This window comes from Papaver somniferum, unplaced genomic scaffold (assembly GCF_003573695.1).
Source record: "Papaver somniferum cultivar HN1 unplaced genomic scaffold, ASM357369v1 unplaced-scaffold_132, whole genome shotgun sequence".
Taxonomy (NCBI): Eukaryota; Viridiplantae; Streptophyta; class Magnoliopsida; order Ranunculales; family Papaveraceae; genus Papaver; species Papaver somniferum.
In genome coordinates this window covers 20,004,914-20,029,934 of record NW_020622381.1, presented here as the reverse complement: position 1 = coordinate 20,029,934, position 25,021 = coordinate 20,004,914, and the positions used below count along the sequence as shown (strand labels likewise).

Sequence of the window (25,021 nt, the reverse complement as noted above, 5' to 3'; positions counted from 1 at the left end):
TACTTTCCAAAAGCTTAGAAGAGTCTGGTTTATGATTAATGTGAATGCTCAACAGTTTCAGAGTCATACTTTCCATCAGTAGATCAGATTTTGGCTCCAACTCAGCCTTTACAAAGACTTTTCTAGGAGATCTGAAGTTTTTCCCTTAGTTCCTTCTCTTTTATGGTCAATTTGGAATAGTAAAAATGAGATTGGCCACAATAGGAATACTGAAAAAACACCAACTATAATGGCAAGAGCTAAATCAATGTTATTTACGTCCCATGGAAATACTCCTCTCAATCGAATCGCTACGATTGAGGAAAATCATCGGGAATCCTCTCATTGGAAGTCTCCTCCAGAAAGTTGGATACAATTTAACACTTATGGATCCTGGAACCCGAATTCCAGCAATGAGGGGATGGGTTTGATTATCTGCGACTCAAAACACTCATTCATACTAGCTGAATCAACTGACTTAGTTTGTTTATCTGCGGAAGAAGCAGAAGTGCAAGCAATTAGAGAGACGCTAAGGATAACTTTGATTATGAAAGATGAGAAAGTTATCGTGGAAGGTGATGCAGCTGGAATTATTGATCAGATTAACAAGAAAAGCTTTCTAGGGGATCTCCGCACTCATCTTCTTTTCGAAGACATCAGAACCTTGAGTCTGAAATTTAAGTTTCTCTCTTTTGTTTATGTTAACCGTTTGGGAACAATGTACCTCATGAATTGGCACAATGGGGTGAAAAAAATGCCGACCATGTGGTGTTGACTGTTCCACCTATATGGCTAGTGCCGTCCCTAAGTGCATATGGAATGTTAGTGCATTTCCTGTAATTTGATTACAAAAAAAAGAATGGACTTTATAGACAAAAAATATTTTACTATTAGATCCACTTATGACCAGTTGACAATTTTTTCCAATGCATAATTATAAGAGCCGATATTCAGATATATATGGAAATAAAAACTCCTCCAAAATTCGGTTTCATTGTATGACTTCTGGCTTACAATAGCTCGCCAGCTAAGAAATGCTAAGGAAAAGGGATGTTAGGGGAATTGTTTATTTTATTTAGGTATTGAATATGTTGTTAGCCATTCTCTTCTTTATCGTGAGTTTACAACAAAACTTTGTTATCATTTCAAAGAGAAGTTTAATTGGATTTTTATATGTCATTGGGTTTCAAAACTATGCTTTCCTCTTGGAATCATCCTCGGAACTCAAGCAAGAGCACCAAATTTGGAACATGATTTCCGCAGTGACTTGTTGGAATATTTGGCTTGAAAGGAATGCGTGAGCTTTTGGCAGTAAGGAGAGTAAAATTGCTGCAGTTCAAAACAAGGCCAAATGCCTTCTTTTAACTTGGTGTTTAGCTGTCAGATAATTTAAGATGCTAAGCTTCCAGGTTGTTATGAAAATTGGCATAATATTTACTTTGATCATCATTAAGGGTAAGTAGTAAATATCAATTAGTCCTAACAATAATATATTAGAGTTAGTTTGGTCCAGTTGACCCAGTCAACTGTCTATTTGGTCTTTTTAAAAAAAAATATATTGTTGTTTGGTCCTAGGGTGGAGAATACTCACGCGGGATGATGTAATTTTCCTTTTATAGTGGCAGAAATACTCTTTAATTTGGGACCATATATATATATATATGAAATCGGAAGAAAATATCTTATTTCCATATTCACTTTCTCCCTCTTCTTTAGTTTTAGATCTAGTTTTTCTCTTCTCTCCATTTTTATTTTTCTGCTGCTGATGATGAACGACGAAGGTTTTTGGTCTTTTCTTCTATGTTGTTGCTGCCGCTGTTTAAGTTGATGATGAAGACGATGAAAATAATGAAGATGACGAAGATTTTGTGATTCTTCATCAGTGTTTTGTTGTTGCTGCTGCTGCTGTCAAATACGATGAAGATGATAAAGACGATGATGGTTTTGTGTTTTCTTCTTCTCTGTTGCTGATGTTGAAGATGAGATGAAGATGATGGAGTTCATTGATTAAAATGAACTATGTTTCTTGTTATTTGCTCTGTTTCATTGATTATGTAGATTTAATTTATATAGATTAATCATTTAGGGTGGTATGAATGTTTTGCACCCTTTTTTAATCAATAAATTTCTTTGCCAATCAAAAAAAAGAAAAGTTTCTACCAATTTCATCAAGTAATTACAGTGCTCTCACCCATTAGTGTTTGTTAAGCTGGACGTGCAACTTTGTTGACTTATCTTATCTATCACTTACATGCCAAACGAAAATGATTTATATCACATAGATTGGATCCCATGGGTATATCGAGTGAGAGAGAGAGAGAGGGGATGAGATCCGCATTAAACTCACCCCTTCTAAACCGCAAGGTCAAATACTCTCTCACTCGGCACACACCGCGAGAGCCAACCCACGGTGTGTGTCTCACTTCCGCATGCTAAATAGCTTAACAGGACGTACAACTTTGTAAATTAAGTTTTGAGAGGACGTAATAAAGAAGTTCCACTAAATTTTCTAAAGTGGCTTTTGATGAAAGAAAAATAAAGAAATTAGAGCTTATTAGAATATGAAACCATTCTCTACAATACATACACACAATGTATCAATCCCAAAGTTTGAAAGATGATTTAAAATAAAAAGCATCATGTTGGATTTCAAAGAAAGTTGATTTCAAAAATGGATATCCTAAAGAGGAGAAAGAGGATAATCCAAAAAAAAAAAACCTATATTAATCAATCTAATTAGCCAAGATTGTGAACACGCAGATCAAAGTCATCTGAGTATTCACAAACAATGCGCGCAGACTCATGACAATACAATAAATAGGCTGCGCCTGAAGGGAACGGATTGGTTATGTCGAATCCTTAGCTCAGAGTTCTAATACTCTTCCTCGTCTCATCAATTACAATCATTTTCCTTAGCTCATACAATAAGATAAATAATGGACGAAGTATAAAATGTACGAACATGATATGCTATAAGTAACGAATTGAATATATAAAGTATGCATGTATGAACATAGACGAAACATTTAACTTATATGATTCTCACTCAGATCCCTATCTCTGAGATTGGGTTTTTCATTATATGGTGGGGATTACCGAAATAGTCGAATGACTTTGAGACTAATATAAGCCTGCGTAGCAGGAGGAACCTCACTTACACTTTCTCTATTTCTCTGTCTCTCTCCTCTTCTCTTCTCAATGGGGTTCACTTCTGAAGCCCGTTATAACCTTATCATCTTGTGTCTTGTGCCGCTTACACAGAGGTCTTTGTGTTCTTGGTATTCTATGCGTGTTCCGTTTGAATATTCAGTGCTATCTGCGCTTCCTCCACAGGCTGACTGACACGTATGCTGTTTGAGGGTATTTAATGCGGGTAGTTGAGATGTCTTTCCGCGGTAGACAGTTGTCCTCTGCCCCTGTCTTGTCTGCGTCAGTCTGACTATCCCCATCCGTAGATCTTAGATCTTTCTGGGAATAGGATAAAGTGAATCTCGGGTTATCCTTCAGTGCTTCGCAGTGTTTTAGTGTTTCCGTCTTCCTCGATCCCCTACCGTTAGATCTGGTGGGTGGCGACGCTATCTTGATAAGGCGCGTCTCTTGGCTGTCCACGTGTGATATCATATCTTGATGTTCTCAGCCGCATGTCCTCCACGTGTGTCTTTGTGGACACGTGGCGGAAGATGAAATGTGTACCTACAATTTGCCCCTTTTCATCCTACTGGGCGGTTAGTCGAAGTGGGAATAAAAACGTGTTACTCTCTTCATCTTCTCTTTATTATTTTCCTAGATTTTAGAGCACGTTCCCCACTATTTGCAATAACTTCTTCTTGGGTAGTGGGGGGGTTTTATTTCTCTTTATATATATATATGAGAAGGAATATGAAAATTCTCTAGTCATAAATTTCATTCCTTCTCTTTCCTCAGAACTTTTGTTCTCTGTTTTTGTTTCCTTGTTATTAATTGTTGTTGCTGCTGTTGTTTTTGTCTTTGTTGCTGCTGCTGTTGTCGTTCCTCGGAGCTTTTCTGCTGTTGTTGTTGTTCCTCGAAGCTTTCTTTACGACCCTAATTTTTTCTTTATAGGTAAGTGGTTCTACTGTGTATGATTATCTTTTGAAAAACATATTCATTTTTTGTTGCTGCTATATGTGTTTGTGATGAAGAACATATATATAGATGTGTGTATGATTGCCCCTGTTCGTCATTATAAACAGTAATGATATCGTCCTTCGTGTATGGTTGCCCCTATTTGTTATTTCCTCTTTTTATTTAGGTTTTGTTCTTATTTTCCATCTGGTTCATGATTATGAAGAACTGGGTGAAATTGGGTTTTTTGATTTTCGTTTTGTATCCGCGGAAATCTGAAACTTGTTTGTGTACTACGCAGACATGGCTGATCATCCACGGGTTTCTTATCAAACTCCACCGCCTAGTCCGCGTAGGGATCCTGATGTTTCTCCGCCTGGTGGAGGTTCGTCTAAATCTTCCCAAGGTGATGCCCGCGTTCATAGGGTTTCGTATTCTTCTGGTCAGAGGCGCTTAACTTCTAAGAGGAGTGAGTCGCATAGAGGGAATACGCAGAAGGGGGATCAGCCAAAAGAGACTCCTGGCTCCCGGTATGCTGTTTCTCGTCCCTCAGCTAATCTGCGTGATGATCCTAAGAGAACGCGGGATGTCCTACCTCTTCGGTCAGTGGCGCCTCCTTCCGCGTCTCACCAACATCCTCTACCTCCCCCTCCAGTGTCTCAACCCAAGGGGAGGTCTTCGAAAGAAGTGATTTCGAAGACTGATGCATCTAAGGTTCAGCCTAAGAGAAAAGATTCCGATAGAAACCATTTGAAGGATTCTGCGCCTGATCCCGTGGAGGAGGAGGATATTTCTCAGGAGATACGCAGCGTCGCTGTTGGGGAGAAGAAAGTGACCTTCAAACATATTGATCTGGAGGTTTTCAAGGAAAAACATGGTCTTCAACTATTCGATGTTCGTTTTCACGCTGCTGATAATGATATTCCTTATGAGATGATATCGACGTATAAGTTTGATGAATTTCATCTGCTGACCACGGCGGGGGCCTTTGAAGCGGGTCTTATGTTGCCTTTGTACAAGTCTGGGGATTCTTTTTATTATGATGTGCTGGCTGGTCGAGAGGGTTCTTCGAAGAACACACACTGTCGCTCTATTTCCCAACTTCATGGGAATTATCTTCGTGCACTGAGGGAGTTTTATCTTCGGAGCAAAAGAGAGACAATGATAACTCTTTATGTTCCCAACCCTGAGGAAAGGGAGTGGTATACGCCTGAGAATTTTAACAAGTCTTTCGGTGACTATATTAACAGTAGGAATCGTAAACCGTGGAGTGTGATTCTTTGGAATATTGCCGCTCCTCGTGGTGAGATACGCCTTCTGAGTGAAGTAAGTGGTGCTAAGGTGAAGTACGTCCCGGGTACAGAGAATTCTACTAACAAACTGGTGTTTCCTACTCGTGAGCGGATCAAGCGTGATCATGACTATGAATGGCACGCAACTGTTATTGAGGTTGTTGGTCCCTGGGCTTGGGGGTGGGTTCCAGGTCCGCAAGGATGGCGTCCTACCGCAGATAGCCAGATACGTACGGCTCCTCCTGCTCGTTATAGGAATTTCCGTCCTTGGCATTTGAATTTTGAGGGCATGAATTTCCAATATGCCCTCGACGTTGTTGATGGAGATGACGAAGAGAGTTCCGATGCTGATCTTCAGGCGAAGAATGCTGCGGTTGTCAAGGTAAGATTTCTATATGCCTTGTCCTTTAGTTGAGGCATTTTTAATTCTTTTCAAAGTTAGGAATTTTTATTCTTGTGCCTTGTCTTTTTAGGAGACTGGTGGGCCCGGGAAAGCGTATAAAATTGAAGTGAAATAAAAACGGGCCTACAGTAATACCGCAAGTGCACGGTTGTCAGTTGTAGCTCGTGCAAGTACGGGTCGATCCACAGAGACTGGGTGTGTTTTGTAGTTTCTAACTATTTTGGGTTTCTAAATTGCTAATGGGCTTTGAGTACCAAAGGGTCTTGAATATCAATGGGCTTTGAATAACTGTGAAGCTTTTGCTTTCACAATAAGAGAAAGATGGGCTTTGATTAACTGTGAAGCAGTTTGGGCTTTTGGTCTTTTGAATTGCATTGGGCCTTGGGCTAACAGTGACTGTGAATTGGGCTCAATGTCTTTTGATGTGAACTGGGCTTGGTAACAGTGAACTGGGCCTTAGCTTTTTGGAGTGAACTGAGCCTTGGGCTCAGTTGGCTGGGCCTTTAGATTAGCTAGGCTTTAGGTCTTAACCTGAACTATGGTCTGGGCCTTGGAGAGGAAGCAGCAGCAGCAGTGGTGGTGGTTCTGCAACTGATTTTGGGAGAAGGGGAAGAAGCTCGACTGTTTTGGGAGAAAGGAAGTGTTTGTTTGGGTATAGGGTATCGGGTTCTACGGTGTGAAGCGGGGACATCAAGTGGTGATGTTTTGTGAGATGGGCCATGGGATGTGAAAATGATGGATTGATCGGATGGCTCCAAGTGAAGAGACTGGTAGCGACCGTCGGATGCCTTGATATAACAAAGTTAACGGCGAAGATCGAGGTTAGGTGCTGTAGTGTTTAGCGGAAGTATCGATATTTGATGAACATGCATAGGAGCGACCGTAGGATCTAAATGTGATCTAATCTGAAGGCTTGGAATTTAGGCACTATGGTGTCTTGCAGGGACTTCAGATTTTGATGAACGATGAAGAAGCGACCATTGAATGATGAGATGGATCCGATCTAACGGCTGAGAATGGAGGCGGGTATGGATATAGAAAATGGGTTTGGGTAAGGGTTTTGGGCCTTGGGTATGCCAAGCCCATATCTTCTTAAGAACAATTCTTCCTTCTTGAGCCCATTCCTAGCTTTTTGGACGTGCGCTCCATTCTTTGCGGCTTCCTTGCGTAATTTCTTCCGGCTTTTCACTCTTCTCTCTTTTCCGCTCCGCAATTATCAACTTTATTTATTACCTAAAAATGCAAAATTAAGTAAGAAAAATATTTATTCTTGAAAACAATGAAAATACAGAATATGGGATAAAATGTAGAATTATGCACAAAAGATGAGTTAAATGCCAACAAAAAGGGATAAATATATACAATATTTGGCACTCATCAAATACCCCCAAACCTGAATTTTACTTGTCCTCAAGTAAAACAAAACTAAGGAAATCCTACCTATACCACTGTCGCTGGTCTCTCGAATGCATTTAGCGTATGCACTAAGCCTTTTAAACCACTAAGTGTCCCTAGTGGACGAGTTAAGTCTCGTGAAGGTTTGCTTAGAACGTACCTACAAAGTTCTAGGTCAAAATATAAGCTCAGATTCCATCAAATGTGACATGTGCAAGTCAGTTAAGCTCACAGCAAAATGGAGATGTCAATCTAGCTATCAAGGCACAATCCTAGCACTGATAACAAAAAAAGGACATGTGATAAGAGTGTATCTACACATGTGTAAAGAAAGATCTGAAGTTATGACTACTAATCACCAAGAGATAGTTTCTCAGGCTAAGAACCAAGGTCGAAATCTAGCTAGCTGTCCGGACTTTACGAGAATTGTGAATGAGTAGGAGGTATTTCACAATTACTCGCGTTGTACATCAATGGCATACACCCTCCTTGCTTATTACAATGAAACAACAAAAGACTCTTTACATGACTCTTATTTACATTGACTACTCTCTTTTATTTTTGGAACAAGAGATGATGGAATTGATAAATACTTGATTTTTTTTTTTTTTTTTTTTTTTTTTTTGATAAAGAAACACTTTTGATACATATACAAAAGGAAACAAAAGATTACATGACACTTTGCAAGAGGTAGCCCTTTTTGATGCACCCAGTTAAATTCGATGGTTGTCTTTCTTAATGTAACCTCCACCTTCTATCCCAACCAACCAAAGAACAAGCTAGTCAAGTTTCGTTCAGTATTCTAAAGTGATTGGCAATCGTGACTTCCTATCAAACACCTTGAAGATCGAGGCCATACATGTATTGGTAGATCGTGCGCGTGCAAATTTCTTATCACTATGTGAATTGTGCTAGAATCAGGGTGCCTAAATATCTAGACTAAGACTCCTAAAATTACATATTTGCACAAGAGTCAACATTTCAAGGTAAATGAGCTCCATTTTTTGATTTTTTTTTTTTTTAATTTTTTAATTTTGATTTTCATTTTTTTTGGAATTTTTCAATTTTTTCAAAAAGATGGAGTTTTGTTTTCAATTATGGCATATATCAAAGTATCTACTTTTCACCCCCAAACCTAAACTAAACATTGTCCTCAATGTTTCAAAATATGAACAAATTATAAAACATATGAAGAGGATCATGTTGAGTAGAGAAAAAGGAAAGAGAATACCCGATTTCGGCGAAAGCAATATTAGAACTCCGTTATTCAAGGCAAAATCCAACATATGTCAGCCGAGATCATATGGATTAGCAAAATATATACAAAAGGAACAAAAAGGTTTTAAAATTTTATCTACTGGATTATATACAAAAAATTCACCATACACTAACAATCTAAAGAGTTGAGGATCAACCCAAAAGACAAAGTGTAGAGGTTTCAACAGCTTCACACAATAATAATATGGTAGGCATGCAAGTGAAGCTGTGAAACAAAATGAGCTACCCCCAAACCTGGATTTTACAGAAGATATAATTTTGAAAACAAAATCGCGCAGTTTCGGGGGTTCATCATGCACAAGGTCTAGCTCGAAATGAACTGTGCTAGGGACGGGCAAACATGCTAATTCCAACTGTGGTCCTCAAAGATATTATACTTAGAAGCAAAATAGTCCAAGAGGACTTGGGAAGCACACAGTTCCAATCCTAGATTAGGGACTCTCAGAAAAGTCGGTTTGACAATATGGGTACAAACCAAATCTAGGTTGGGTGGAAGGCCATCAGAGTGACTTATGTAGGACGATAGGCACATCATTACTAATCACATCAACATCTCCTAAGTCTTCTACACGTGTCACAACATGCTTCACCATGCTCACACAAATCAGAATCATCAACATCATCAGAAGAATTATTCTCATGCATCGGCAAATCAGTGGAAACATCACAACGTGACCCAGGTAGAGAATCAGACACAACAATTATATTTTCATGCATATTAGTGTCAACAGAAGATTCTATATTACCTAAGTCATCTTCATAGGACAGATGCACATGCTCAAAATCAGTATCAATCACATGTATATGGAATACTAGAAGAAACATCATTCATGAAGGTCGAGGCAGAGAAGCCTAATGTATTTGAACCCAAAGGTTCCATAACATTTTCAGCATAGACATGTTCTTCTAACATAACATCATCATCATCATCATCATAGTAATATGCATACTTGTCCCTATTAGCAGTTGTGGTGTCATTAGTCAACTCATGTTCCTCTAGATTAGGTTCATATTCAATATCATACACATGAGAAGGACTAGACATGCTATTTCCAAAGTTCAATTCATTACCACCAATATCATGTGACAGTGTCTCAGTTTCCCTAATGGACTCCCAGTGACGGGTTTTCTCTGCAATCTCAGCTAAAAATTTCCATGCATCATCCACAGTTTTATCAAGAAATTCACCATTACACATACACTCAACCATGGCTCGAATTTAAAGTCTAGTCCCTCATAGAGGATAGCGACAAGTCTCCACTTCTCAAATCCATGGTGTGGACATTCGCTCAACAAATCATTAAAACGTTCAAAATAGTCAAAAACAGTTTCCTCATCCAACTGGACAAAACAATTGATATTTTGACGAATAGCGATGGTCCTATGATGTGGAAAAAATCTTTGGAAAAATTGATTAGTGAGTTGTTCCCAAGTGGTGATTGATTGTGGTCTCAAACCGTAAAACCATGTTTTGGCCCTTTCCTTTAGAGAAAATGTAAACAAACGCAATTTCAGAGAGTCTTCGGACATATGATCAGGTTGCATAGTCCGACAAATTTGTTCAAACTCTCTTACATGAGTATAGGGGTTCTCAGAATCGAACCCTCGAAATATAGGAAGTATTTGTATCATGCTTGCATTTATTTTAAAAGGGGTATTGGTTTGAGGTAATACAATACATGATAATGGAATTTTTATTGTGGGATACATGTATTCATGGAGAGCACTAGGTTGGCCCATATTGAAAAGACACAAAGCCCACTATTTGGTTTTAATGGGTTTGGATTTTTGGGAAAAATATTTGGTTTTAATGGGAGACATTTTTGGTTTTTTTAAAATTTGGGAGCAAGTTTGGTTTTAATGGGATAAAGAAGAAAAAATTTGGTTGTTAAAATGGGAGCAAGTAAAATTTGGTTTTTGAATGGGAGAAAAGTTTTGGTTTTTGAAATTAGGAGCAAATTTTTTTTTTTTTTTTTTTAAAAGAAAATAAAATTTGGTTTTTGAATGGGAGCAAGCCCACTGTTGGTTTTGTGTTTGCTTTGGCTCAGCTGGTTTGAAAACGTTTGGTGAAACTGAGTCCAAAATCTCGGCCTAGAATTTGGGTACTCGGCCCACTAACGAGTTAACCTAGCGTGATCGGTTACAAGCTCAGCTGGGTTTAAAAACCCAGAATACAAAATACCAGTCCAAATTAAACAAGCTCACAAAAATTAAATACAAGCCCACAAATTAAACAAACAAGCCCACAGAAATTAATTACAAACCCAACAGAAAATAAAAAGCCCAAAAATTGGCTTTAATATTACAAGCCCACAATTAAAAATTGGAAGCCCACAATTCGGGTTCTCTTAAATGGGTTACCTTTTAAGCACAGCCCAGCTGCTCTGATATTGTTGCAAAAACCCAGTTGGGCTTTGGTTCTTTTCCTTGGTGGCGTCCCAGCAGAGGAAAAACTGGTTCAGATCAGCAGGTCCAACAGCAAATGAAGTGAAGCAGATGCAGATGCAAATGCTATGCAGTGAAATGCAAAAATAGCTAATAAAACTACAAGAAAAACACATCACCAATCCCCGGCAGCGGCGCCAAAAACTTGGTGGGCCCGGGAAAGCGTATAAAATTGAAGTGAAATAAAAACGGGCCTACAGTAATACCGCAAGTGCACGGTTGTCAGTTGTAGCTCGTGCAAGTACGGGTCGATCCACAGAGACTGGGTGTGTTTTGTAGTTTCTAACTATTTTGGGTTTCTAAATTGCTAATGGGCTTTGAGTACCAAAGGGTCTTGAATATCAATGGGCTTTGAATAACTGTGAAGCTTTTGCTTTCACAATAAGAGCAAGATGGGCTTTGATTAACTGTGAAGCAGTTTGGGCTTTTGGTCTTTTGAATTGCACTGGGCCTTGGGCTAACAGTGATTGTGAATTGGGCTCAATGTCTTTTGATGTGAACTGGGCTTGGTAACAGTGAACTGGGCCTTAGCTTTTTGGAGTGAACTGAGCCTTGGGCTCAGTTGGCTGGGCCTTTAGATTAGCTAGGCTTTAGGTCTTAACCTGAACTATGGTCTGGGCCTTGGAGAGGAAGCAGCAGCAGCAGTGGTGGTGGTTCTGCAACTGATTTTGGGAGAAGGGGAAGAAGCTCGACTGTTTTGGGAGAAAGGAAGTGTTTGTTTGGGTATAGGGTATCGGGTTCTACGGTGTGAAGCGGGGACATCAAGTGGTGATGTTTTGTGAGATGGGCCATGGGATGTGAAAATGATGGATTGATCGGATGGCTCCAAGTGAAGAGACTGGTAGCGACCTTCGGATGCCTTGATATAACAAAGTTAACGGCGAAGATCGAGGTTAGGTGCTGTAGTGTTTAGCGGAAGTATCGATATTTGATGAACATGCATAGGAGCGACCGTAGGATCTAAATGTGATCTAATCTGAAGGCTTGGAATTTAGGCACTATGTGTCTTCAGGGACTTCAGATTTTGATGAACGATGAAGAAGCGACCATTGGATGATGAGATGGATCCGATCTAACGGCTGAGAATGGAGGCGGGTATGGATATAGAAAATGGGTTTGGGTAAGGGTTTTGGGCCTTGGGTATGCCAAGCCCATATCTTCTCAAGAACAATTCTTCCTTCTTGAGCCCATTCCTAGCTTTTGGACGTGCGCTCCATTCTTTGCGGCTTCCTTGCGTAATTTCTTCCGGCTTTTCACCACTCTTCAGCTCTTTTCCGCTCCGCAAGTTATCAAGACTTTATTTATTACCTAAAAATGCAAAATTAAGTAAGAAAAATATTTATTCTTGAAAACAATGAAAATACAGAATATGGGATAAAATGTAGAATTACTGCACAAAAGATGAGTTAAATGCCAACAAAAAGGGATAAATATATACAATATTTGGCACTCATCAGCGACGAAGAAGAGGAGGATAAATCCCAAGCAGTCCACCACCGCAACAATCGAGGAGGCGGAGGTTTGTGAAGAAGTTAACAGTCCTGTGACTGATCTTGGAGAGGATGAAGATGTGTCTGACATAGAAGAGCGTTCTGATACATCCCCTCCCGGTCATGATGTTGATGAATTTGTTGAAGGGAATACTACCTCCGGTGGCAGAGGTATTGGTGGTGAGATTAATCCCGCAGGGTGTTATGATGCTGGTGCCGAAGCTAATCTTGCGGGTTGCAGTGATGCTGGTGATGATAACACTGGCCTTGGTGATGAGGGTGCTGGTGGTGAAATTCCTGCTATGTCTCAGAAGTTTTCCTTTGGTCGGATTTATTCTGCGGAGGATGGTTTTGACATAAACGCTGCCCTGGGCCTGGCTTCTGAGTTCAACCTGCTTTCCCCCAACGATGATTGGGATGTGCTTGGTAATTCTAACAAGGTGGAGGGGAAGGGTAAGGGAGTTGTGGATGCTAGTGATGTTCCAGAGGGGAGCGGTGCTAGAGACCTTCCAGATTTGGACGCAAGAGTAGCCTCGAACTCTTCGGGTGCTAAATTCACGGACATGGGTAAGGCCTCGGTTGGGTCTGCTGGAGATGATTTTCCTCAGTCACTGATCCTAGAGGGTGATGATGCCATCTTAGCTTGGTTTAAGAAGAAGAACTTGATGTTCGTACCCAATCCAGCCCCTGTGGTGGAAGGTGAGAAGAACTCTGATGCCTATACCCGTAAGATGATGCAATTGTCTCCCGAGGACCAGGTTGCAGTAGCGTGGGATAAGAATCTTTGGGCCTCGGAGGCTACTCTAGTAGTCGATGCTCCCTCGACTGTTGCTGATATGATGGCGTTGGCTGATGGGTATCAGTATGGATTTCCCCAACAACGGATGTTAGAGGTGAGTTCTCTTATCATTTTTCCTGGTATCAGTTTTTAGCAATTTTTAGAGTAAGGGTGTTCTAATCTTCTAATTCGCAGATGATGAGGAGTGATCATTGAAATCACATGTTGTACTAGTTTTTTAAGGCCAAATCCCTTAAGTTGGAGGCTAAGCTTCGTCTTCGGGAAGAGGAGCTTACTGCGGCTGAGACTGTCATCGTTGATAGGGATAAGGAGATATGTGAGTTGAAGAGTCTCCTCAAGGCTAAGGAGAAAATAGGCAAGGAGGAGGAGAAGCTTCGTATGGATCTTTCTATGGTTCGTAGTGAATTGGAGGAGGCCAAGAAGAATTCTTCGGCTGTTACAGGTTTGATTATCTGTTCTCTTCCTTGTTGTTGTCCTTTACCGTAATTAGTATTCTGTCTGAGTCTCCCTCCCCCACCCTATCTTCAGTGGGTGGAGTTCCTGAGTTAGTATGGCTTCGGAAAGAGCGGCAACGTCAGAAATCTTGCATCGCAGAGTTGGTAGAGAAGATAAAGAGCGAGGCTGATAAGTGGAATGCTCGTGCCGATGAACATAATGCTCTGGCTGAGAAGTGGTGGGTCAGGCGAGTCCAAATGATTGATTTGCAGAACCAATATAACAATGATCGTCGTTTGTTTGATGGAACGTTGTTGTGGACGCGTGATAATCTTCGTGAATCCCGAGAACAGGTCTCATCATTGGAAGCTAAAATCAATCTCTTGGAAGAAGAATTGCGTCAATCTCGTTCTTCTCAGACCTCTGATGTTAAAGATTACCTTCAGCGTCTTGCTAGGGAGAGAGATGACGCTAGGGCTGAGGCTGGTGCTCTCAGCAAAGCTTTAGCTGCATCTAGGGGTGATGTGGTACGCCAAGCTGAGGCTGAGAGGAATCTTGAAGTAAATATGTACCGGCTCAACAAGGGTATGGAGGGTTTAAACAATGAGGTCAATCATCTTCGTCACTTGGATTCAATGAAACAGGTAGAATTAGATGCGAATCAGTACGCCCTTTCAACCCTTCAAGCGGATTATAAGAAGTTGTCAGATGAGTATGATTTTCTTGGTGAAGCCCGTGATGCTGCTGTCTAACGAATATGAAATAGCTTCGGCGAGAGTCGAAGGTATATGCTTATATTATCGAGTGTGATTCTGTAATTTCCTGGACCTAACCATCTGCATTTTTCTTTTCCTTGCAGAGCTCCAGGGACAGCTTCGCACTGCAAATGAAGAGCTTGCGGAGGCTCAATCTCAATTAGTGCATCAGGAAAATCATATTAATTATCATAAAGGTTTAGCTACATCAAGGGACGAGGCTGCCCAAGCCGCTTCGAAGGAAGTGAGTCGCCTTTCCTCGTTGTTGTCAAAGACTGAGATGATGAATACTGTTATTGCGTACAAGGCTCGGTGTCAACTAGTGGAAGAGACCAACAAAATTCTGGATAGCATTGAGTATGATCTGAAGACCGAGCATGGCCTTATCAGGAGCTATCCGCGCCGTGAGAAACCCCCTCCCCTACATCTGGTTCTTTAGGCCATTCCTCGGGTGGGAGCGTACCTTCAACGCAGAAGGGGAAGATTGCTAAACCTGCTGGTGGGGTTGAATCATCCGAGTAGATTTTTGTAGAGTATTGATCTTTGTTGATTATGAGGCTTCGTGAGATTCCTTTTGTATTTTCTTGTTTCCGCGTACCATTGCCAAGCCTGTAATCAACTTTTAATGAATTGATAATTGTTTTGGTTAATTTGGAATATAACCGACTGTAACCAGGGATAGTGAAGTGTTTGGGTGCGAACCCGAAGATGTGTGTCTCTTCGTGAACGTCTTGAGACCTTTCACCCCGCTGGCTAATCCTGGGCAGAGGATTCCCAGACGGTGGGGGTCGGGGCAGCGTTCTAGGATATGAGTTGTTTGGAATGTACGTTCATTCCGTCGACTCGCTGCCATAAGTGTAAGTGAAGTGTTTGAGTGCGAACCCGAAGATATGTGTATCTTCGTGAACGTCTTGAGACCTGTCACCCGCTGGATAATCCTGGGCCAGAGGATTCCCAGACGGTGGGGGTCGGGGCAGCGTTCTAGGATATGAGTTGTTTGGAATGTATGTTCATACCGTCAACCCGCTGCCATAAGATTGGTTGGGTATCTCTTTCTGCTGGATGCCTTCCCCATGGTCCTACACTTATAGACGATGATAGGGGAGTCCCGAGAGATTGTAGGTGACTACTTTCCCCAAGTAAAATGGAAAAGCTAACATCAGTGTTTACGTGGTTCGACATCAGAGTGTCTACGTCCACGGGTGAAAGAGGGTTAAAGTGTCTATTCAGTTGAGTTACATTTAGAAGAATTCCATTGATGGAACCTCTGAGGTAGTAAATAGTGAAAAACAGGAGGATGAAGTATTGAAGCGGAGGCTGTATTTACAGGTGTAGGGTTCTCGTGAGGTGTTATATTTACACGCAGTCGTCTTGTTATATGTCGCTCCATGTATTGCCTATTTTTTGCCAAAAGTTTGCTTGATTGATATGTTGAGGTTTGCTATTCCTTTCTCAGAGATAGAAACATGTCGATCGCAAGCGTCGTTTTCTTCTTCTGGTACTCTTCACGTAGATGCAGGTCTGCGTTGCCCTCTACGGGTAATATGGCTTGAGATATTTTGCATTCCATGGGTGTTTGAGGATCTCCCCTTTTAGGTTGCGCAGATAATAAGACCCATTTCCTGCAACATCATGTATGACGAAGGGTCCCCCCCATGTTGGTGCTAATTTTCCCCACTTCTTTTCTCGTTGGTATTGGGGAATGGTCCTCAGCACATACTGCCCTTCTACGAAATTTCTAAGATTAATCCTCTTATTATACTCCCTTGCTAGTTTCCTTTGATAGTTTTCCATTTTTTGTAGTGCTGCCTCACTTCTCTCTTATAGATCATCCAACCTTTCCAACATCATGTCCGCTGTGATGTTCTTTTCCCATGCTTCAGTCTTCGTAGTTGGCATGATTATTTCTGTTGGGATAATAGCTTCGGCTCCATAGGTGAGTAAGAATGGGATTCTCCCGTGGCTGATCTTCGTGTTGTCCTATAAGCCCACAAAACGTTGTGTAGTTGCTCACACCAACGCTTCTTGTATTCGTCCAACTTCTTTTTGAGGATGAGTGCGCGGGTTTTGTCTGTGGCTTCTGCCTGACCATTACTTTGAGGGTAAATTGGTGTTGACTTGTTCTTTCGAATTTTGAAAGTATCGAAGAGTAAGTCGATGTTTTTTCCCTGGAATTGCTTGCCATTGTCGGATACAATCTCAGCTGGTATGCCAAACCTGCAAATGATGTTTTGAAAAATGAATGTGAAGACATCTGCGTCTCGAATGCTTTCCAGGGCTTTAGCCTCTACACATTTGCTGAAATAGTCCGTGGCCACTATCAAGAATCTTCTCTTCCCTGATCCTTCGATTAGGGGACCCACGATGTCTATGCCCCATTTTGAGAATGGCCAAGGGCTGTCTACTGGGTTTAACATTGTTGCTGGTGCGTGGATTTTTTTGGCGAAACGCTGGCATTCTTCGCATCTTCGTGACATTCTTGCAGCGTCTCGTATCATTGTTGGCCATTAATATCCTTGAGTTTTCGCCTTATCTGCTAGGGATCTCATTCCGCTGTGATTGCCTGCGTCGCCGCGGTGTATGTCTTTCAAAATCAAATGTCCTTCGGATCTGGATAGGCAACGTAATAATGGTTCAAGAAAAGATTTTTTGTACAAAATTTCTTTTCTCAGATCATATCTTCCTGCCTTTGACTGTATTTTCTGGCTTGCTTTAGGTCTGAGGGTAGAATTATTTCTTTTAGGAAAAGATGAATCTCAGATCTCCAATCTTCTTCTTTGCTGAAATCTTCATCTTGATCTGCCTTAGCCATGATGTCGTCTTCTTGGAAATCGTCCGCGATGAATTCTCCCACGTTATCATCTGCCATATCTTCTTCTGCGTGGTTCCTCTGCTGTGCAGCGCAGAGTTCTTGAATATCAATTGAAGGCTCGTAAATCCTGGTTACTTTGAGTGCTTTGGCGTCCTCGTTTATGAGCATCGATGATATGTAGGACAGGGCATCCGCGTGCCTGAGTTCCTTCCTTGCCAGGTGTCGGAATTTGATGTTTGGGATTTGTGATGCCAGTGTTTGCACCAATTCCATGTATGCTGACAATGTCCTATCATAAACATTATATTGCAACCCTATTTGTCGGATGACTAGCTGTGAATCGCTTGTCAGACGCACGTCAGTTATGCCCATTTCTATTATCAACTGAAGGGCATGCACCACTGCTTCATATTCAACTATGTTGTTGGTATACCCCTTGAATTCTAACCTGAAAGCATGTATGATCCTGTCTCCTGTTGGGGTGGTGATTACGATGCCTATCCCCGCCCCTTCTTTATTTTTCGACCCATCTACGATGACTTCCCATTGCCTAGGATTTTTTGGTTCCAAGATGTCTATAGGGTCTTTACCTTCGTCCATCTCTGGTAGTCCTGCTGCCTTTCGTCGTTCGATGATGACTTCTTTGCAGTTATCCAATGGTAAGTATGCTAGGAAATATGCTAATACTTGTAAATTCTGAGAGTGCTGTAGTTCATGGATGATATTGAACTGGTCTAGGTGAGTATTCCATTTTGCAATTCTGCCTACTTTTCCTGCGTTTTTAAGGACTGCTTCTAGCGGAGCTTTGCATGGGACGCAGACGTAGTGAGTCAAAAAGTAAGTTCTGAGTTTCAGGGTTGCCCATACTAACGCCAAGATGAGCTGCTCGATCTTCGTGTAGTTTCTTTCTGCTTCGTTCAGAGTCTTGCTGATGTAATTGATGGGTTGCTCTATCTTCGTGTTGGTTTTAACCAATACTGTGCTGACTGCATCTTCTGTTGCTTCTATGTATAGTGCCAACACTTCATCAGGGCCTGGTTTTTGTAATATAGGGATCTCAGCCAGGTATTCTTTGATATTTCGAAAACCTTCCTCGCACTCTGCCGTCCATTCGAATTTGCTTCCTTTTTTGAGAATGTTAAAAAATTGCTTACATCTGTCCGAGGACCTGGATATGAACCTCCCCGGCGCAGCCAGCGAACCATTGAGTTTGTGAACCTCTTTTAAACTCTTTGGGGATGACATTCTTACGATGGCTTCAATTTTAGCGGGATAGACTTCAATGCCCCTCTTCGTCACCAAATATCCGAGGAACTTTCCGGAAGTGACACCAAAAGTGCACTTCTCTGGGTTTACCTTCATGTTGTGCACTGTCATTGCTTGGAAAATATATTTTAGGTCTTGGTGATGATCTTTGCGCAGCTTTCTTTTAACGAGCATATCATCCACATGTACTTCCAGCGTACTTCCAATCCATGGTTTGAAAATTGCATCCACCATTCTTTGGTAGGTTTCCCCTGCATTTCGCAATCCAAAGGGCATTCTTACGTAGCAATAGAGGCCGTGTGGTGTATAGAATGTTGTATGTTGTTGATCTTCTTCTGCTAGGAATAATTGATTGTATCCAGAGTATCCATCCATGAATGACATTTCTTCGTATCCTTCAACTGCCTCAACAAGTTGGTCAATGCTTGGCAGTGGATAGATATCTTTAGGGCAAGCCTTATTTAGGTTGGTGAAGTCGATGCATATCCTTACTCCGCCATTTTCTTTGGTACGATGACCATGTTAGAGATCCATGTTGTGTACTTAACTTCTTTGATGAATCCTGCGTCCAGTAGTTTGCGGAGTTCCACTTCAACTGCTCGATGGTATTCTGGAGCTACTTTGCGCACCTTCTGCTTGAAAGGGGGGGTACCTGGTTTTATTCGAAGTTCGTGATGAAATAACTTTGGGTCAATTCCTGGCATGTCCCCTAATTTCCAAGAAAATATGTCCGCGTATTCCTTTAGAAGTTTGATTAGCGCGGCTTCTCTTTCTTCATCCATCAAGGTGCCTATTCTGATAATCTTCGGATTTCCCTCAGTACCTATGTTGATTTATTTAGCTGCTTTTACAGGCGTAAACGTGGGTTTTGGTTCCCCCAAGAGAGGAACATTCTTTGATTGCTATTTGGTGTGCTCTCCGTTTTCTTTTGTCGCGGAGGTGCTGGCTTCTGCGCTGCCAGTGGTGCTCACGTTCAGAAGGTATTTTCCGGAGATTTCTTCCAGATATGTATCTATGGTTATTTCCTTATTTTTGGCTCTTCAGACTGGTGGTTTTCTTCCCGCTCGTTATTGATCTGATTCTGTGAGGTATGACATTCCCGCGCAGTTACTTGGTCTCCTTTAATTTCCATGACTCCCTGGGGTGTTGGGAATCTGAGATATTGATGGTAAGTTGCCTCTACTCCTTTGAGCTTGTGAACCCATCTTCTTCCGATGATGGCGTTGTAAGGTGAAGGTGCATCTACGACGCTGAATCGAGTGTCCACTTTCATGGGCCCTGCGTCTACTTGTAAGACAATGTCCCCTAGGGCTTTGTAGCTGCGCCGTTGAATCCGTAGATGGTGTAGTAAGATGACAACAGTTGCTCGTCGTTGAGTTCCATACGTTTGAACGTGTCATAGAACAGGACGTTGACTGAGCTTCCTTTATCGATGAGAATTTTCTTGACATTGCACCATGCTATTGGGAGTGTGAGGACTAGAGGATCATTATGGTCTTCCATGTCTTCTTCCACATCGTCTGCGTCGAAGGTCATGGGCGCGTCCATCCATTGTTCGTGCTCGTTTACCTCTTTCGATCTTATAAAGCTCACAATAATCTTCGAATTGTTTTCTTAATCTCTTCCCAATCTGGGCGGTTAGGGATGGTCCTTGAATCTCTGAACATGAAATTGTGTTGAGGGTGCGGTTGCCTTCTGGTAATTGAACCTGCTTGCCTCTCTTGGTTCTATCTTCGTTATCAATCTTCCGTATATATTGCTTTAGGTCTCCTGCGTCGATTAGTTTTTGAATCATTATCTTGAGATTTTTGCACTTTTCTGTTTGATGACCGTTGAAACAGTGGTATTCACAATATTCCTTGGATTTTTCTGATCTAGGAGGCTGCTTTCCTTTGGACCATGGCCAATCGAAGTTCTCCCTCCCTTTGATCTCTCTCAGGATGCGCGAATAACTGGTATTTAGCTTGGTATAGACTTGATCTTCAAATTTTCGATCATCTCTTCGTCTATCATCCCTTCGTTCTGTCCTTTCTGCGTTGGGATGCTCTTCTGTGATTCCTCTTTTGGACCCGCTGGCTTGATCCACGGAATTTGTGCGTGTGGGACGTTGAGTATGAGCTCTGGGATTTTCACGCTGAATTTCTTCTAACCTTGCATGCTTTTCTATGATTATCCGGATATCTCCTTCGGTGGTAGGGATGGTCCCGTGGATCTCCACAAACAAAGGACTCATCCTGTCCATCCCCCATTTGTAGCAGTTAATACTAACCACATGATATACGTTGCCAATAGCTTGGAAAATATTGTGCCATCTATTAGTATATTCTCTGATGGTCTCTTTGTAATTCATCTCCAGTGAGAATAGCTTGTCCATGCCGGTATTGACAACCTTGTTGTACATGTATGTTGCTAGAAATTTTTCTGTGAGTTGGTCGTAGGAATCGATGGAGTTTGATGGCAGGTTATCGAACCATGACAATGTGGACCCTTTTAGACTTGATGGGAAGTATCTGCACAGTATGGAGTCTTCATTATCCCAACGGGCCATCATTCGATTATAATATCGAAGATGAGCCGCAGGATCAGCTGACCCGTCATAGCAATCGAAAGCAGGAACCGAACATTTCTGCGGTACGGAAGCCCTGGCCAAGTGTGGCGTCAGCGGGGTAGTGTTTGCTTCCTTCATCACTTGCTCTAGTCTTCCGCCTCCCTGCCTAGTTTTTAGCTCCTTGATTTCTGCCAGCATTTCAGCATGCAGATTTTCCATTGCGATCTGGTGCTCTTCACGAATGGTAGATTTTGTTCTTAGGAGGGTGGTACCATCGTAATAGTCCAAGTTCTCGGGATTGTACTCAGGGTCTGATCTTTGGATGCTCCTTGCTCCTCTTCGGTTCAATGGAATCGGGTTGTTTGCGATCACCATTCTTCTATCTTGATTGGGTGCTACATCCTTGGAGTCAGCTTCGTCGCGTTGGTTTCCTACCTCTGCGCTGTGAATGATTCTTTCCTTGAGTGTTTGGTTCTCTTGTGCTAATATCGCCACAGCATCTGCGTATGCCTTCTGGTTCTTCCTTAATTCTGCTAGCCCGTCCATCATCTGAGCGGAATGATTTGACCCTTGATTTGGTGTTCCTGCCCGCAATCGCTCATCGGCGGCTATGGTATGTTCCTCATCCACGATCTGTATTACTGGCTCTGGTGGATCTAACCGTGCACCCCGGGACCCCGACGATTGTTGTGAGGGTTGACCTGCTATTAGAAGCGGTTGCTTGGTCGGGAAAGGTATGTTCTGTTCGTTGGTTAAGGGCATCCCATAGAGGGGTTGTTGTATTCCTGACTCTGCTACGACTTCCTGATGTTCCTGTAGTTGAGCGTTGGTTATTCTGGGAGCTCCAACCTTGGATCCGCCAGCTCTTGAAGCTCCTGCTTTGGCTGCCGCGACATTTACTGCGTTTGCTGCGATGATGTTGGCATTGATGGGGGCCGTGCTTTCCGCATTATCCTGCGCCCTATCTGCTGCCTTCAGCTTTTCACCTCTCTGCTTACTCCTAGTTACCACTGGGGTCGTCCTTGGCATCTCTTTTGACGAAGCTTTTGCCTTCCCGATATCTTTGCTTTTCTCCATCTTTTAATATTTCCCTGAAAAAGAGAGAAAAAATCACGAAGACAATGGGTCGCACGTGATATCTATTAGCGTTTTGAGTTCTCAAAGGTGTAAAATCTTGAAGATACGAAAGGCATCCATCTATGTAGACGACCGCAGATCCATTCGAAGTTTTGATTTTCAAGGACGTGAAAACTTAGAAAATGCATGAAAAATCAGATCTACGTAGATAAACGCGGATCTGCTCATAATTTTGGTTTTTGAAATCATGAACGGAAAAAACCGTAGTGTTCCATACATCGTTACTTTCAGAAAACGAAGCCTGAAACAAGTCACAGGAGAAGATAAATCTTTTACCAGGATGAATATCCCTGTTTCTAGCGCCAGATTGTGAACACGCAGATCAAAGTCATCTGAGTATTCACAAACAATGCGCGCAGACTCATGACAATACAATAAATAGGCTGCACCTGAAGGGAACAGATTGGTTATGTCGAATCCTTGACTCAGAGTTCTAATACTATTCCTCGTCTCATCAATTACAATCATTGTCCTTAGCTCATACAATAAGATAAATAATGGACGAAGTATAAAATGTACGAACATGATATGCTATAAGTAACGAATTGAATATATAAAGTATGGATGTATGAACATAGACGAAACGATTAACTTATATGATTCTCACTCAGATCCCTGTCTCAGAGATTGGGTTTTTTATTATATGGTGGGGATTACCGAAATAGTCGAATGACTTTGAGACTAATATAAGCTTGCGTAGCAGGAGGAACCTCACTTACACTTTCTCTATTTCTCTGTCTCTCTCCTCTTCTCTTCTCAATGTTTTTCCCCCCTCCCTTTTCACTTGGGAGAGAGGGGTATTTATAGGGTGGTTACATGGGGTTCACTTCTGAAGCCCGTTATAACCTTATCCTCTTGTGTCTTGTGCCGCTTACGCAAAGGTCTTCGTGTTCTTGGTGTTCTCTGCGTGTTCCGTTTGAATATTCAGTGCTATCTGTGCTTCCTCCACAGGCTGACTGACACGTATGCTGTTTGAGGGTATATAATGCGGGTAGTTGAGATGTCTGTCCGCGGTAGACAGTTGTCCTCTGTCCGTGTCTTGTCTGCGTCAGTCTGACTATCCCCAGCCGTAGATCTTAGATCTTTCTGGGGATAGGATAAAGTGAATCTCGGGTTATCCTTCAGTGCTTCGCAGTGTTTTAGTGTTTCCGTCTTCCTCGATCCCCTACCGTTGGATCTGGTGGGTGGCGACGCTATCTTGATAAGGCGCGTCTCTTGACTGTCCACGTGTGATATCATATCTTGATGTTCTCCGCCGCATGTCCTCCACGTGTGTCTTTGTGGACACGTGGCAGAAGATGAAATGTGTACCTACAGAGATAATGTAACCAAAATTATGCTACTATTAATCAATTTAATTACTCTTCATAATGTACACCAGATCTAGTTATATGACTATACACAACTACTGTTGGAGCAACGGACAGTTTCGCGTCCGTATCCACGATATGTGCGTCTGTCTTTACTGCCCGCGGTGGTTCACACGGACATGGCAATGAAATGAACTTCGGTATGTTATCCCCTGGCATTAGCACTGGTAAACTTTCCCTCTGGTTTATCTTCAAACTCTACATAGAGGAAAACACAAACAAATGAAGGAAAAAAATTAGTGAATTCATAAAAAAAAAAAAAATTGAAAAAACGTACAAATTAAAACTAAACAACAGGTTTGAGAAATCAAAAAAAAAAAGAAAAAGAAAAAAAAAAGATGATGAAAAGGAACTTACCGGGTATGTCGGGGTAATTTTGATGGCCGTATTCGCCTCAAGATCATCATGAGCGTCGGAAGCGAAAGATTGGCGAAGAGAACGAAGTTTTTCCCGGTGATAACAACCGGAGAAGACACCACTTAGACAGAATACTACGATGATAAGAAGAGCTGTACCTAGAGGAAAACCAATTGAAGGTCGAGAAGCATCCATACGATGAGATGACACTGCTATATCTTGATTCTCCATTTCTACTTCCCGTTGTTATTGCTGTCTTTGTTGTTTTATCTTCTTCTCTGGTACGCATAAATGATGATCCTTTTCCAGGTTTATTATATATTTGATTGCAGAGAAAGAGAGGTACTGGTCTAAGTACAAAAATGTACATAATGGTTTTTTTGGAGTGGAGGATGAGTGGAAGTATTTATTGAGATTGAGAGCACAATGGAAGCGGTGTAAGTAAGTGTAATTAAATAAAAATGAACAAACCTACTAATCCTTGTCATGGATGTGGGTCCTGCATACGGTTCTGAGCGTGTGGGCCATACAGAACAGAACAGTACAGTACGTCTGCAGAACGATCGTTCATCCATTCAACTGCCATTAGTTGGTAGGAGTAATAAGTAGTAGAACGACTATAATCTGTGCGAAACTTTTTCTGGTCGGACCTAATTTTTACCATTTGCAGCCTTCTTGTTTGCAAGGTAGTTAGCAACTTGCCGTATTAGTCAGAGATTCAGTAATCTTTTGGTTGGTTTTGTTTTTAGAAAAATTTAAGGAAATTAAGATAATTAATCATTCAAAGTGGTCTTCATGACACTTGTCAATAAAAGAAGTGAAGTGAAATGCTCTCCATGACACTTGTCAGCAAAAGAAGTAAAGTGAAATGATTCACATGATAATTGTCATCAAAAGAAGTTAAATATTTATTTATAAAAATCAACATATTAAAAAGTAAACGGAGGGAGTATGAAATGTCTAAGTTTTGCACACTAGTAAAGAACCAACCCCGGTTTTGAGGTTTGATACAGTCACTAAGCTCTCGAGTCTTAATTTAAGTTCCAAATAGGCATATACTCTTTGTTTTGTTCTTTTAGAGGGGCATCACCTAATAGGACAAAAACGGGTCACCCAGAAGTAATATCAAAATCCCCTTATCTCAAATAATTTTGTAATGACCGAATAACTCTTTAGT

The 25,021-nt window shown here is 41.5% G+C and overlaps 2 protein-coding genes and 1 non-coding gene across 3 annotated transcripts; 2 read left to right on the top strand and 1 right to left on the bottom strand.

The window, feature by feature from the left end:
• Window positions 1-229: 229 nt before the first annotated feature.
• On the top strand, window positions 230-754 carry LOC113332890. The gene has a single exon (XM_026579390.1). The coding sequence runs from the start codon at window positions 230-232 to the stop codon at window positions 752-754; it is 525 nt and encodes a 174-aa protein (XP_026435175.1).
• Window positions 755-763: 9 nt separating this feature from the next.
• LOC113332888 (uncharacterized protein At5g65660-like) lies at window positions 764-24,199 on the bottom strand. Its single transcript, XM_026579389.1, has 4 exons — window positions 23,845-24,199; window positions 23,519-23,685; window positions 23,406-23,428; window positions 764-813 (listed from the first exon to the last, which is right to left on the bottom strand). The coding sequence occupies exons 1-4, from the start codon at window positions 24,073-24,075 to the stop codon at window positions 764-766; spliced, it is 471 nt and encodes a 156-aa protein (XP_026435174.1). The 5' UTR covers window positions 24,076-24,199.
• LOC113333396 lies at window positions 9,698-9,801 on the top strand. Its single transcript, XR_003351970.1, has one exon. It is a non-coding gene; the product is annotated as a small nucleolar RNA R71 (small nucleolar RNA).
• Window positions 24,200-25,021: the final 822 nt, after the last annotated feature.